This window comes from Mauremys mutica, chromosome 8, assembly GCF_020497125.1.
Source record: "Mauremys mutica isolate MM-2020 ecotype Southern chromosome 8, ASM2049712v1, whole genome shotgun sequence".
NCBI lineage: Eukaryota > Metazoa > Chordata > Testudines > Geoemydidae > Mauremys > Mauremys mutica.
Window position 1 is genome coordinate 71,708,275 of NC_059079.1, and position 14,850 is coordinate 71,723,124.

The 14,850-nt window shown below is 53.9% G+C and overlaps 1 protein-coding gene across 5 annotated transcripts in view; it reads right to left on the minus strand.

Annotated features, from left to right (window-relative positions):
- Positions 1 to 5,740, minus strand: part of PCDH1 (protocadherin 1) — a 150,957-nt gene extending 145,217 nt beyond the window's left edge. For 3 of the 5 annotated variants that reach the window (XM_045026406.1, XM_045026410.1, XM_045026409.1), the window contains exon 1: positions 4,014 to 4,206. In XM_045026406.1, the coding sequence (XP_044882341.1) occupies positions 4,014 to 4,059 (46 nt within the window). In that variant the 5' untranslated portion in view covers positions 4,060 to 4,206. Of the gene's footprint in view, positions 1 to 3,076; positions 3,354 to 4,013; positions 4,207 to 5,709 lie in introns of those variants that run through there. The other 2 variants (XM_045026407.1, XM_045026408.1) reach the window with 2 other exon arrangements.
- Positions 5,741 to 14,850: the final 9,110 nt, after the last annotated feature.

Sequence of the window (14,850 nt, forward strand, 5' to 3'; positions counted from 1 at the left end):
AATTAAAGATGCCTGTGGGACCTTCATTAGTCCTCTTTGTTTATGGGCATTAGGGGACAGTCTTGGATTACATGTTCACATACTGTTGTTTACACAGGACTCTGCCTCATTCAGGGCACTGAGTGGACAGTGCTCTATGCTCAATATTTCTGTTTATCCCCATCATTCACTGCATGGCCCCTGATCTTATTTACTGCACACCACTCAAACCATGACCTGAATACAGAATCATTCATTTCCTCCTGGGCTTTTCTATATTGCTCATCACTACAGCATCAGAGCGCTTCACATACGTTAATGAATGTGTCTTCACAAAGCCTGTCAGGTAGAGGGGGTGTTGTCCCTATTTTGCACATGGGAAAGTGAAACAGAGATTTTAAGGCCAAAACTGTCAAAGGTGTCAAACAAATTTTGGGTGCCCAAGTCTGAGAAGGCCCAATCTTAGCATTCATTAACACCCAGAATGTTCAAAGCACAGCTCCCGTGGACTTCAGTGCAGCTGTGCGCACTCAGCACTTCTGCAGCTTTGGCCTAAGGTGTCGTAAGCCAGACACCCAGGTCACCACCTGTGCATATTCGGGTTTACCCAACACCTCATGCAGGCTACAGACCCTGTTCCAGAGAGAGGGAGACACCCCAGCCCCGAGGGCGGTATTCAACTGCCACAGCGAAACCATCCTTTCTCTTCCTGCAACCTCCCCACCTCACCCCCTCCCCACTTTCCAACCTCTGTAGCAAAGGAGGCAAGGGCTCCACAGAAAGCAGCCTCCTTCACTACACAACCCTGATAGATCCACCCTGTGCACTGAAGGAGGCAGGGGACCAGTGCAAAAAGCAGTATGTGATCACAGAATTAAAGGTACAAGTGGACTGAATTAAGGTTACATGCAAACTTAATTCAGGCATTCCCTAATTTTTGAGTGCTTGACTTTGCAACCTTAACATTCCTTTACAGATATTATTTCCTACTTTTAAAAAACATAACAATTGAAAAAAACCACAAATTTCATTGTGTAAAACCACCCCGACGCCAACGTGGGTCATCAGTGGGACTGGGATCCTTTGCTCCACAGCACAGTCCTCTGCCATGTGAGCTAACATTAACTGATAGCAGTAGTAGGTTATCAACCTCAATATGGACCTACCACTAGAGGGGGATGGAGACATACTTTGCCAGTAAGTTTCACACATATTTGCTGAACGGTAAAGTTGAAACTAAGGAATCCTGGATTCAGTCCCAGGTTCTGGAGGGGAGTGTGCTCTAGTGGTTACAAATCTCTCTGCCCCATTTCACCTTGTCCCTCCTCTGCTGCTATCTCCTGTCTCTCTGCCCCTACTTACTCTGCTCCTAGCCTCCCTCCTCCAGAGTTCCTGGTCCTGCCCCTCTCCCCCCATTTCCCCTTCCCTGCTGCCATCTCCCCCTCACTGCTTCTGTCCCCAGCTTCTGCCATGCTCACACCCTGATCCTATTCTCCTCCCTCCATGGCTCCTGCCCCCTCCCTCTGTTATCTTGTTCTGTCCCCCCTCCCATCTTCTGCCCCCCCATTCTGTTCCTACCTGTCCCTCCTCCTGAGCTCCTGCCACACACACACACACACACACACACCCACCCTTTTCCTCCTCCTGCCCGGAGGGGGGTGGGGGAGGAAGCACTGAGGGCATAGGACAGACAGCTTCCCTGCTCCACAGCAGCCCCTGGCCTTTTGGGGCAGCAACAGCAGGGAAAGTCCTGCTCAGCACCCCCGCCCGCAGTCCTAGGCTAGAGCATGCTCAGTTCAGACCGAATCTTTGAGATTTTAGAGGCTGAACCTCTCTCTACTGAGCATGTGCACACTAAGATTTTTCAAAGGCTTTTCACTTGACCAAATTTGGGTGTTTTTTTCCCCAGGACCAGCAAAAGGCACCTCCCCAGCACTGGAGTGATCCCTTGGACAAATTTCAAGCCTTAACTCCAAAGTATGGCAGTGACAGAGTTTCTCAACCCAACAGCAGTGGGAACGTTTATGGCTGAGCCCTTTGAGCTGAACCCTTCCAAAAGATCCAGCCGGAGGCAGACAGTGAGTGTGGGAAATTCCAGCCTGAAGATTTGGCGTTTGGTAAAATCTTACCAACAAGCAACTGAAAACAAGATCTTATCCTGGCAGCCATAGCTACAGGCAGTGCTGCCTGGCCATGTAGCCTGGAACAGGGCAACGGAGAATCACACCTGCACATCCTGGCCACAGCAACTCCCTGCCCAGAGCTTCCAGGCCCAACCTCACCACAGCAGCTACAGGCAGAAGGAACCCTCGACCATTCCTAGGCACAGAGGGAGCAAGATGTGGGAGGCAGGCACCAGCGGCCTGGAGCCTGACTGTCACCCACATAGGGTAGGTCACATTACACTATGCAAGAGATCACACCTGCCCTGCCTTGCCCACTTGCCCCAGAGCCAGGGCATTTCCAGCACTGACCAGCCCTCCCAACCCTGCCAAGCCAGGCTGGAGCTGTCAGGACTTAGCACAGCCTGGCTCTGGGCTAGAACCCGGGGGGAGCTGAGCCCCAGAGGGAGTGGGCTAGAACCCGGGGGGAGCTGAGCCCCAGAGGGAGGCTGGCAGCTGGGCAGTGACCCCAGGAAAAAGGGGGAAGGGATTAAAGGGGAAATGCCAGGCCCGGTTCCCCCCTCCCCAGTACACACCCAGGGACAGGGCACACGCGCGGGGGGGAAGGGGCGCGCGCGCACACACACACACGCGGCGGGGAGGCGCACACACTCTACGCGCTCTCAGGGAACTAATCACTGGCCAAATCCCAAAGCTGCCGTCTTGGAGCTATGGGCAGGCCAGGAAAGCTGTGGATAAGGGGGCGTTTGGACCATTTAGAAAGGGACACCTGCTTTCCCTGGTACTTTCTCGTTCACAGGCACACACACAAAAGCAGCGCTAGTGGCACTTACACACACACAGCTCATGCCAGTGGCGCGCGCGCACACACACACACACACCACTCACCCTCACCCCATGCCAGTGGCGCGCGCGCGCGCACACCGTGCCAGCGGCGACCGGGCGCGCGCTCCCAGTCTCTTTCTCGCACTTACAGCAGCATTTGCCCGCATCCCGGGGCAGGCTCGGTTATCCCGGGGAAGCTGTGGGGTGGGCCGGGAGCTCGGGGGCCAGTGGGGAGCGAAGCGCCGGGGGCAGCCAGCCTCTGCCATGCAGATGAGCCTGTTTCAGCCGGGGTGGGCGATCGGGGAGGCGCTGGTCTGGCAGGCTCCGGGAATGGAGGCAGCAGCACAACAAGTGTCATGAGCCGCGTGCGGCGCTGCTGTCCGTCCTGGCCCCTCCGGGACACTGCAGCTCGCAGCCCCGCAGCCCCTCCGCTCTGCCAGCCCCGGTCCCCGGCTCTGAGCAGCCGGCGAGAGCCCTTGGCTCAGGCAGCTCCACTCCACCCCGCCCGGCCCTGGCTGGGGCTAGGGCAGCTCCGTGATCCACCCTGGGTGCGGAAGGGGGCGGGGGATCTCGCCCAACAACCCTCGGGAATCTCCGGGGACGAGATGGCTGAAGCTTGGGAGCCCATGGAGGGGACGGGGCGGATGCGCCCCTAATAAGGCTCCGATCTCAGGGCAGCCTCTGATCACGGCGCCCAGGTGCTCAGCACAGAGCGTGGAAAGAAAGTTGGTGGCCCCGCAAGCGGCGGAAAGGCAGCAGCTCCTGCCCCTTCTCCTTCGCCTGGCTGCCGGGAGGCGCGTCCCTCCCTCGCCGGGCGCAGCATCCGCCTCGCTAACCTGCCCGGCATCGCTTCTGGGATCCACTCCCCCTTCCCGGGCACCCCGCTGTCCTCGCAGCCAGCGCCGCCGCCTGGTCCCCGAGACCCGGCCCCCGCCTCGCTCCCTGCCCGCGGACCGGCCAGGAGGACCCGCGCACTCCCGCATTCCGACACACGCGGAGGCACAGCCGTGGGGCAACGGGGGGGCTCCCGGATCCAGCCGCGGGGGAGCACCGAGCACCGGGCAGGTTCCCGGCTGCGGCTCTTACTTGGCAGCGGAGAGCGCCGTGTGCGCGGCACCTCCGGCTTCTCCATCCCCTGCCGGGACCGGCTCCGCTCTGCGCCTCCGGCTGGTTCCCCACAAAACAGGCGGAATCCCGGGGGGCCTGTGGCGGCCGGTCGGGGCTGCGGCTCCCTCCCGGCGCGGCGAGCGGGGCTGACGCAGCCGTGTCCGTCGCAGTGTCCGGCTCTCGGCGTGTGTGAGGCTGTGCCAGGGACGCACCGAGCCGGCCCAGCCCCCTCCCCCTCGCTGCTCCGCCTCTTGCTGCCGCCAGCACCGGGAGGTGGAGCCCGGCGGGGCGGGGGCTCAGCAGAGCCGCCGAGCGCTGCGGCTGAGAGGCAGTTGGAGCCTCTGGCTCGCGTCGCCGTGGGTCCGAGCCGGAGCTGGCCGCCTCTTCCCCAGCGAGCGGCACCTGCACGGCCCAGCCGGGGGCGGATCGGTGTGCGCATGGGAACCAAGCCAGACCCCAGCCCTGCGGTACCGCTTAGGGGAGAGCCCCGGGGCTCCCCCGCTTCTCTGCGGACCGAGCAATGTGCCCCCGAAAGCCTGACTGGAGAGCGTAGCCAGCGCCCCGTTTCCCCCACCCCGCAGAGCCCCGGGCAGCCCCATGGCCGGCGCATCCGCGGCTCCCCCCCCCATCCCGCCTCTCCGGGGACTAAGGAGCTGCCCAGCCCCCTCCTCCGGGATTAGAGGCGCTGCCTTAGCCTGGGAGCTCGAGGAATTAGCTCCGTGACTCCAAGTCAGAGCTGCGCTCCTGGAGCTGCCCGAGGTGCTGCCTGCGGTTCCCCGGGAGCAGAGGAGCCCTATGAGCAGCGCATGCGACGGGCCCTCCCCGCAACAGACCCCGCGCGCCTGCCCTTCGCCCCTTCCCACCCCGGGCATCCTGGCCAGCCGGGGGCCAGAGTGAGGCGCTGCCCGTGGAACAGCGGGCCGAAATGTGGCTTCACTAGCCCGCTGGGGAGCTAGGAGAGGGGTTGGTGACTGTGTCCCGCCGCTCTAGGCCCAGCCAGCAGCCGGGCCCCTTCAAGAAACGCAGCAAAGGAGGAGCCCAGGGATGCTCAGCACCTCCCAACAAACAGCTCTGGCCTCCGCGGGCCTGCTGTGAGCCAAGGCCCAGAGCTAGTGCATCCCCTGTTCCCGAGTCAGTGACCCTGGGCCGGCGGGGACAGGCTGCCTGGCTGCGGCCCCAGGTCCAGGGGTGACCAGGTGGCAAGAGAGCAAGTCACCAGGGTGTCAGCACCCTGGTGAGTCACGCGCGCTCTTCTTCCAGGCGTCAGACCCCCGTTGGGCAGAGCTAAGCAGCTGCAGGTTCCCCACTGACACTGCAAACTCCCGCCCCCTCCCACTACAGGGCTGGGTCAGACACCTCGTTTGCATTTCTTGGCACCTCTGTGTATGGCAGCCTGAGGGGGGGAGGGGAGACAATTCCTTGTCAGGGCTAAACCCCACAGACCGGGTGCTCTAGGGCAGTCCATTCCCTGTGATAATCATCCCTGGCCCAGCCGCTCCAGTGACACCTGGCCCCTCCGTTCCTTTAATGTGCGAGTGCAGCCTAGAGTCAGTCTCCGCAGCATTCAGCCAGGCCGAGCTGTGCGGGGACTCTCCTGGCCAAGGGGGGGGGGTGGCTGACCAGACAGGCTAGGTGCTCTGTGGTGCAGCGTGAAATCCGTAGGCTGGGGACTCACTCGGAGCGCTAGTGCGGCGGGGAGGAGGCAGTTCTTCACATCCCTGCCTGGGAGCAGATTGACTCCTAGATTTATAGCCCAGGGATGAAGCTCCTGCAGCTGAGGGCGGGGGCGGCACAAAGGAGCCCTACTTCCTGCTGAGCTACATGAACCTGTTGCATGCACAGCACAGCCTCCCGCCCCCCTCCTCTCACACATGCTGGCAGCTCGCCTTTGATGACCCACTGCACCACCTTGTAGAGGCTGCTTTGTCCTTCCACGGAGTCGGCTCCGGCAGCCCTGGCCGTGGCTCAGGCTCCTTGCCCCGAGGAGGAATGCATCTGCCTCTCCCTGGGTGAGACTCAGCGGGCGGCACCCAAGCGTGGTTCCCTTCCTGGTGGGCAGGGAAGGGACACAGAGAGTTGTGAGGAACTGGTTCCTCTTGAGGTGGGGGAACTCAGAGGCTTTCCTGGAGCTTTTTAATCGCAAACTTCTCTGCTCCTACCCAGCTGAGCCAGGTTTTTCTTTGGTATAAATTCACCTGCAATCCAATCAGCAGAAGATATCAAAATCAGAGGGGACCAGACCCCCTAAAGGTCACTGCCCCTCTGCAAAGGGAGCTGGTGAAATCAGAGCTGGCTGAGAGCCAGGGATTATTTATTATTATTCATAACTGTATTATGAAAGAGAAGGAATAACCAGCCCAGAGACAAAATGCAAGCAGCTGCCTTCATTATAGGGCTTCAGAGAAGGGGCCAAGATCCAGAAGCAGAGAGAGGCCGATAGTCTGAAGCACTGTCTAAGGTGAACTCTGAGAACGGGTCCCATTAAGAGACACTATGGAGCCATGGATGTAAATTCAGGGCAGAAGCCCCAACATCTGAGATGTTGGAGGATCAGATTTTCAATATTATGAGCAAAAAAATGTGCAGCTAAATTGCATGTCTGGTTACCATAATTGTACATGAAGTGAGGGAGGCTGCGTGTGCATCCCTGCTTAGACTGCCCATTTGTACAGGCTCGGAGGGTATCTGCAAGTGCATATTCACACATGGCCTCAATGGTAAAAGCATTGAAGAAATAGTGTGATGGAACCAGGATTCATCTTTTTTCAGTCAGTCCCCAAAGTCTGGAGCCCAGCATCAATAGGAACCAGCTAGTAGAGCCAAGAGTATTCCAGGCAATGACACCTCAGGGAATGGGTGACGGGATGGATTACTTGATCCTGTTCTGTTCATTCCCTTTGAAGCACCTGCCACTGCTTACTGTTGGCTAGATGGACCTTTGGTCTGACCCAGTATGGCCGTTCTTATGTAATGCTGCTTCCCAGGCCAGGTGTGACATACATGCACATGTGCCATCCTGTACAGAGACCTGGGTGGGTATATCGCCATGGGCACTTCTTCCAACATATAGTACACACTCTCCAGGTGTCTGTATTGGAGTAGATTCCATCAGTCACTGCGCTGCTTTGTACTGCATGCCAACCTGTACGCTGCATTGCACTGCCCGCTGTCTGGGTGTGCAGCACCGAGCGCAGATGCCACCCTGGGCAGGGTCTAAACCAGGGTTACAGCAGTGCAGCCCAATGCAGTGCGCTGGCTGTGAATCTGACCAGCTGAGGCTCATCAGGCTCGATGAGCTGAAGCCTGGGTGACAGTCACACCAACAACCCAATGCCCTCTAAGAAGAGGAGGTGTCAGGATGATTCCATAACATAGGGCATTGGCACTGGCAGCGTGAGAGTGCAGGGGAGGCAGGGACATTTTTCTCTCTGCTTCCCTGAGCTGCCAATTGGCATTTGAAAATGGAGCCAAGAAAGATTCTAGGCATGTCCCACAGGGAGCCCCTGCCCTGTTGCCCACCCCACCTCTTGCCTTACTGTCCTTTCCTCCTCCCATCCTGGTGCTAGTGCTGGTCCCAGGCAAGTTGAACCATCATGAGGGAGTCCCCCAAATCTGGGGCATAGCATTTGGTTTCCATCTCCATCCCCAAGGACCCCTCACAATAAACCCCATAGAAAACCAGCCTTCCAGGACCCTAGCCCAGTTCACCCTCCGGGAGGGTGCTGAGGTTGCAGTATGGCCCAGGCAGGATACCCCAGGCTGGTCTGCTCTGGCATCACACAGAGACAGCTGCTCCTCAGTGCCGCTGGGGCCTTGTCAGAAGAAAAAAGCCTGCAAGGGTAGAGTATCCAGATAAATCTCTGGGAAAGCAAGAAGAAAGGGAAACACGGCAAGCAAATGAACCTTACAAGAGAATAAATACCCCCTCCACAACACTCACACGCAGCAAACCTGTCTGCTGTCTTCTGTGAGGAGTTCAAAGGCTCTTCTGTTCTCTCTCTCATCAGCTCTGGGCTCCTTGAGAGAGGCAGCAGCCTGGATTTGGGCAGCAAATACTAATAACCCAGATGTTGTGACAATTCATTCGTTCCTACAATTAAAAGCAAAAGATCCTCAAAACTAAACACAAGGAAATGAGAAACATGAAAGAACTACTCCCCTCATGCCTACCTCCACTTCTGATAATGTAGGGGGGCAGAGATATGGGGAGGCTTGGGGACTCCAGCCAGGATCCAGACCATAACTGGAATCCCAAGGGAGAGTCATCAGTGTCTGCGGTGTAGCAAAGAAGATGTTGCACTGATTGTAAAGGTGTTGTGCTGATTGTGGGGTGTATCTAGAAGGGTATTGTGTTGATTGTGGGCTGTAGCTGGGAAGGTGTTGCACCACTGATTGTGGGCTTGAGCGGGGAAGGTGTGTTGACTGTGGGGTATATGCCTCTGTGCTGGGTTTGTGGTGAAGGCTGATGCATGCACTCTTGGAATGGTCTCTCTCTCTCTCCTCTCTCTCTCCTGCCTGCAGGATGCCTGCTGCCGAATTATTGAGAGATTGTTTTTATTACTGTTTTAACTCTTTTTTTAACCTTGTTTTTCTCTCGGCTGCACTTTCACTCACTCATTAATTTTGGTATTTTTCTCACGGTATATAACCCTTGTCACGGCTGCCATGGCAACAGAAGGGAATGTGCTCAGCGCTAAAATATCCTCTCAAAAATAACAAAAATAGGAAAACAGAGGCAGCTTGTGTCGGCCACTGCAAATGCAGATCTGGCCCAGCTTCTGCAGTGATGGGAGGCCCAGAGATGCTGAAGGCTGGGGGAAGCCCCAGCCCTTCTGCTAGCTCAGTCCCCCCCCCCCCCACCTATCTCCCCTCTTCATGCCTAGGTTCCATCTCTGCTCAGGCTGTGATCAAGCCATCTGATGGACCCCTCAAGCCAAGATCTGTGGTTGAATGCTGGAATTGGGCCCCCACCCTCTACCCCGGCCCAGTGCTCACTTCCCCTTCTCTGGGAAGCAGCTCCCAGTACCTGACAAGGCAAATCAGACCCCTAAAGGAAATCCAGGTAAAGCCAAGTGAAAGAGACTAGAGATGCTGTGAATGGCCATCTTGCTGTGCTTGGGCATGGCTCTGACTTTCAGCTTCTCTGGAAAAGTTCCTGGCTCTGACAGTGCTGCTGGCCTGGAGGGGATCTCCCCAGCCTTTTTCAGAGGCTCCTAGTGTTTTACACATGCCACTTCCTTTGTCCTCGGCCCAGGCCCTTCACGCTCTCTGGCTTGAACACAGGAGCTGAAAATGCAGCCCCTGAGCAGGCAAGGGCACCGGGATCTGTAACAATGTGTACAGTGGGGGAGCTGAGAGGCACTGAACCAAACTGTAAACCCTGTATTTCATGGAAACCACTTTGAGCCATCTCTGGGGCAACCCCCCCAGTTCCAGCACTGCTGACATAGAAAGGGGGGTCAGACCCTAGGCAGTATGTCATCTGGGGGATCTGGCCCCAATGGCACAAACCCGCAAGCTCTGTCTCACTCATACTTGAGGCTCAGTAACATGGAAAATAGGGCTGGCTGATTCCATCTGATTTGCCTGCCCAACCCCCAGCCCAGTCAGAAGCCCTCCCCCTCCCCCTCCCTGCCTTGGGGTCTCTGCTTTGAGCACCTCCAGTGGAGCTGGGATTGCACCATTCACTGACACCTCACTGCTGCTCTTGGCAGGGCCCAGCCTGCACCCTGAGAGGGGAGCCAGTGTGTGAGGGACATATGGGCAACTTGGAGCCTCATCAGTCCCAGGAGATACAGAAGTTGGGAGTCCTGTGGCGAGTCCCAAGGGGATACAGGCACCTAACTAACTTCTGCAAAATAAATTAGCCATTAATAGAAAAACCCTGTTGGGAAGGAAGAGGAGGTGGCCAGCACCAGCCTGTCCTTTTCTGACTGACTATGCCCAAAATCCTGTCTGGGAGGGCACATGGTAGTGTACCCCCTTTGCTTTCAGTATGTATCAATGTGGATCCTACTCTAGGTGCACAAGTGCTTCATGGGGAGGACAGCTGTGTCTGTCAGGGACATGCATGAGCCCTGCACCTCCTTGTGTCCCTGTGTGACAGCATCAGGATGGAGCAACCACAGGCCTCCCTCAATTTCCTCTTACTCCTCAGAGCAGCGAGAGGGGACCCAGCGAGCGTCCAACCTGCTGCTCTCTGCGGAGCTTCCTAACCCTGACTTGTAAACAAAACACACAACAGAATCCTGCTCATCAGACAGATCTGATGGGACTGAAATCAAATAAAGGAGAGGAAAGGATGACTTCCTTCCCCCACCCCCACCCCCCATGCACAGTCCTGGACATGTACCCCTGGAAACCCCCCTGCACACCCCTCATACAGTGGGGCCTGTCTCTGTGAGGAGACTGCCACACCTAATGGGGGAATCTAAAACATCTGGATCTAAGCCCTGCCCATCTGGTGGGCTCCTCTCACTTGCAGATAGCCCCAGCCACTGCCTCTTGTGCCCTGGGGAGAGCCACATTCCAAACCTACACTCTGTTTGCTGCTCCTTTTCTTCCCCATTTGCTGCTCCTTTTCCTCTGTAAGTGCAGACATGCTCATCTCAAACTGCATCTATTAGAGCATTCTAGAGGGCCACTTCTCACCCAGAGGACACAGCCACATCCAAACCAAAGCCAAAGAAGTTGTCCCCTCCAAGTGCCCCCTCTAGCAGGCACCCACAATCCGACAATGAGAAAAAGCTGCTGAAAACATTGGCACTGGCAACCCCAGAATGGGGAGCCTCCAAACCAACATCTGCCTTGGCACTAGCATCCCCAGAACCAGCACTCTCTGTACTGGCAGCCCTGGCATCGACCCTGGGCACTGATGGACCTAGCACCAAAGACTGGCCTCAAGAGACAGGTGTGGACAGGTCCTGGGTAGAAGTGTAGCTCTGAGCACCATCCCAGCTCATCTCAGATGGAAAGACATAAACACCAGTCCCCTAGTGACAAACCTCCAACCCCTCCCTGCTCACACTAGCACTGACCCTGAGGCCCAAGCTCATCATGATGCCAAGAGACATTTTGGTGGAGGAATCCCTATCTCCACTAGGGCCACTCCCCACATTGAGCCTGTGGCTGGCATAGGTCACACTGTCCAACATGCTACCATTGAAGGAAATATACTCATCATGTTGTAGCCATGTCAGTCCCGGGACGTGAGAGAGATGAGATGGGGGAGAGGATATCTTTTATTGGACCAACTTCTGTTAGTGAGAGAGACAAGCTTTTGATCCACACAGAGCTCTTCTTCAGGTCTCGGAAGGTGCGATGCTCAGGGTACCTTTCCCAGCCCTGAAGCAGAGTTCTGTGTGGCTTGAAAGCTTGTCACAAGTTTGCAGTCGACACTAAACTGGGAGGAGTGGTAGATATGCTGGAGGGTAGGGATAGGATACAGAGGGACCTAGACAAATTAGAGGATTGGGCCAAAAGTAACCTGATGAGGTTCAACAAGGTCAAGTGCAGAGTCCTGCACTTAGGACGGAAGAATCCCATGCACTGCTACAGACTAGGGACGGAGTGGCTAGGCAGCAGTTCTGCAGAAAAGGATCTAGGAGTTACAGTGGACAAGAAGCTGGATATAAGTCAACAGTGTGCCCTTGTTGCCAATAAGGCTAATGGTATTTTGGGCTGTATAAGTAGGCATTGCCAGCAGATCGAAGGATGTGATTATTCCCCTCTATTCAGCATTGCTGAGGCCTCGTCTGGAGTACTGTGTCCAGTTTTGGGCCCCACACTACAAGAAGGATGTGGAAAAATTGGAAAGAGTCCAGCGGAGGGCAACAAAAATGATTAGGGGGCTGGAGCACATGACTTATGAGGAGAGGCTCAGGGAACTGGGATTGTTTAGTCTGCAGAAAAGAAGAATGAGGGGGGATTTGATAGCTGCTTTCAGCTACCAAAAGGAGGTTCCAAAGAGGATGGATCTAAACTGTTCTCAGTGGTAGAAGATGACAGAACATCTGAGTAATGGTCTTAAGTTGCAGTGGAGGAGGTTTAGGTTGGATATTAGGAAAAACTTTTTCACTAGGTGGGTGGTGAAGTACTGGAATAGGTTACCTAGGAAGGTGGTGGAATCTCCTTCCTTAGAGGTTTTTAAGGTCAGGCTTGACAAAGGCCTGTCTGGGATGATTAAGTTGGGGATTGGTCCTGCTTTGAGCAGGGGGTTGGACTAGATGACCTAGATGGGGTGTGCTATAGACCGCCGGGATCTAGCTTGGAGACGGATAGAGAGCTCTTTAATGTTTTTAAGGAGGTAAATACTAATAGGAACTGCTTGATCATGGGGGACTTTAACTTCCCGGATATAGATTGGGAAACAAATGCTAGTAATAATAATAGGGCTCAGCTTTTCCTAGACGTGATAGCTGATGAATTCCTTCATCAAGTGGTTGCTGAACCGATGAGGGGGGATGCCATTTTAGATCTGATTTTGGTGAGTAACGAGGACCTTGTGGAGGAAATAGTTGTAGGGGACAACCTTGGCTCGAGTGATCATGAGCTAATTCGTTTCAAAATAAATGAGAGGATAATCAATATTGCATCTGAGACTAGGGTTTACGATTTCAAAAGGGCTAACTTTACTAAATTAAGGCGACTAGTTAGGGAAGTGGACTGGACTAACATATTTAGGGATCTAAAGGCAGATGACGCCTGGGGTTACTTCAGGTTGAAGTTGCAGGAGTTGTCAGAGGCATGTATCCCGAGAAAGGGAAAACGGCTCGTAGGTAGCAGTTTTAGACCGAGCTGGATGAGCAAGCGTCTTAGAGGGGTCATTAAGAAAAAACAGAAAGCGTACCAGGAGTGGAAAATGGGAGGGATCAGCAAAGAAACCTACCTTATTGAGGTCAGAGGGTGTAGGGAAGCAGTGAGAAAGGCAAAGCGACGGGTGGAGATGGACCTAGCGAAGGGGATTAAAACCAATAGCAAAAGGTTTTTTAGCCATATAAATAGGAAGAAAACCAAGAAAGAAGAAGTGGGACCGCTTAAAACTTTAAACGGAGTGGAGATTAGGGATAATCTTGGAATGGCACAATATCTGAACGAATATTTTGCCTCGGTCTTTAATGAAGCTAATGAAGGGCTAAGGAATAGTGATAGAGGGACCGATGGGAATGAAGATATGGGGGTAGACATTACGGTATCTGAGGTAGAAGCCAAACTTGAACAGCTTAACGGAAGTAAATCGGGGGGCCCGGATAATCTTCATCCTAGAATATTAAGGGAATTGGCGAGTGATATTGCTAGCCCGTTAGCGATGATTTTTAATAAATCTCTAAATTCGGGGATTGTACCGTTTGACTGGAGATTAGCTAATGTAGTTCCTATATTCAAGAAGGGGAAAAAAGTGACCCGGGTAACTACAGGCCAGTTAGTTTAACATCTGTAGTATGCAAAATCATGGAAAAAATTTTAAAAGAGAGAGTGGTTACGGAGCATGAGGCCGATGGCAACTGGGATAGATTACAGCATGGATTTACGAAAGGTAGATCGTGCCAAACCAACCTGATCTCCTTCTATGAGAAAGTAACAGATTTTTTAGACAAGGGAAATGCAGTGGATCTAATATATCTGGATTTCAGTAAGGCGTTTGATACGGTACCGCATGAGGAATTACTGGTTAAATTGGAAAAGATGGGGATCGAAATGAAAATCCAGAGGTGGATAAGGAGCTGGTTAAAGGGGAGACTGCAGAGGGTAGTATTGAAGGGGGAACTGTCGGGTTGGAGGGGGGTTACCAGTGGAGTTCCTCAAGGTTCGGTTTTGGGTCCGATTTTATTCAATCTATTTATTGCTGACCTGGGAACCAAGAGTAGGAGTGGGCTGATAAAGTTTGCGGATGACACCAAGTTGGGAGGTATTGCCAACTCGAAAAAGGATCGGGATATCCTCCAGGGAGATTTGGATGACCTTGTAAACTGGAGTATTAGTAACAGGATGAAATTCAATAGTGAGAAGTGTAAGGTTATGCATTTAGGGATGACTAATAAGAATTTTAGTTATAAGCTAGGGACGCACCAGTTGGAAGCAACGGAGGAGGAGAAGGACCTAGGAGTCCTGGTTGATCGTAGGATGACTATGAGTAGGCAATGTGATGTGGCCGTTAAAAAAGCTAATGCGGTCTTGGGATGCATTAGGCGAGGTATTTCTAGTAGGGATAAGGAGGTGCTAGTCCCGTTATATAAGGCGTTGGTGAGACCTCATTTGGAGTATTGTGTGCAATTTTGGTCTCCCATGTTTAAGAAGGATGAATTCAAACTGAAATGGGTACAAAGAAGGGCCAGTAGAATGATCCGAGGAATGGAAGGCCTGTCGTATGAAAGGAGACTTGAGGAGCTCGGTTTGTTTTCCTTAACCAAAAGAAGGATAAGAGGAGATATGATTGCACTCTTTAAATATATCAGAGGGATAAATACCAGGGAAGGAGAGGAATTATTTCAGCTCAGTGCTAATGTGGACACGAGGACAAACGGATATAAATTGTCAGTCAGGAAATTTAGGCTTGAAATTAGACGAAGGTTTCTAACCATCAGGGGAGTGCAATACTGGAACAGCCTACCGAGGGAAATAGTGGGGGTGAAGGACCTCCATGACTTTAAGATTAAGCTAGATAAGTTTATGGAGGAGATGGTATGATAGGATAACGGGCTTAGTCAATAGGTCAATTAAGTGCCACACTGGTAAATAGTACAATGGGTCAATGATATGATATTCTTAACCTTGTTCCAGGGGGTATGGCTGGAGAGTCTTGCCCGCATGCTCGGGG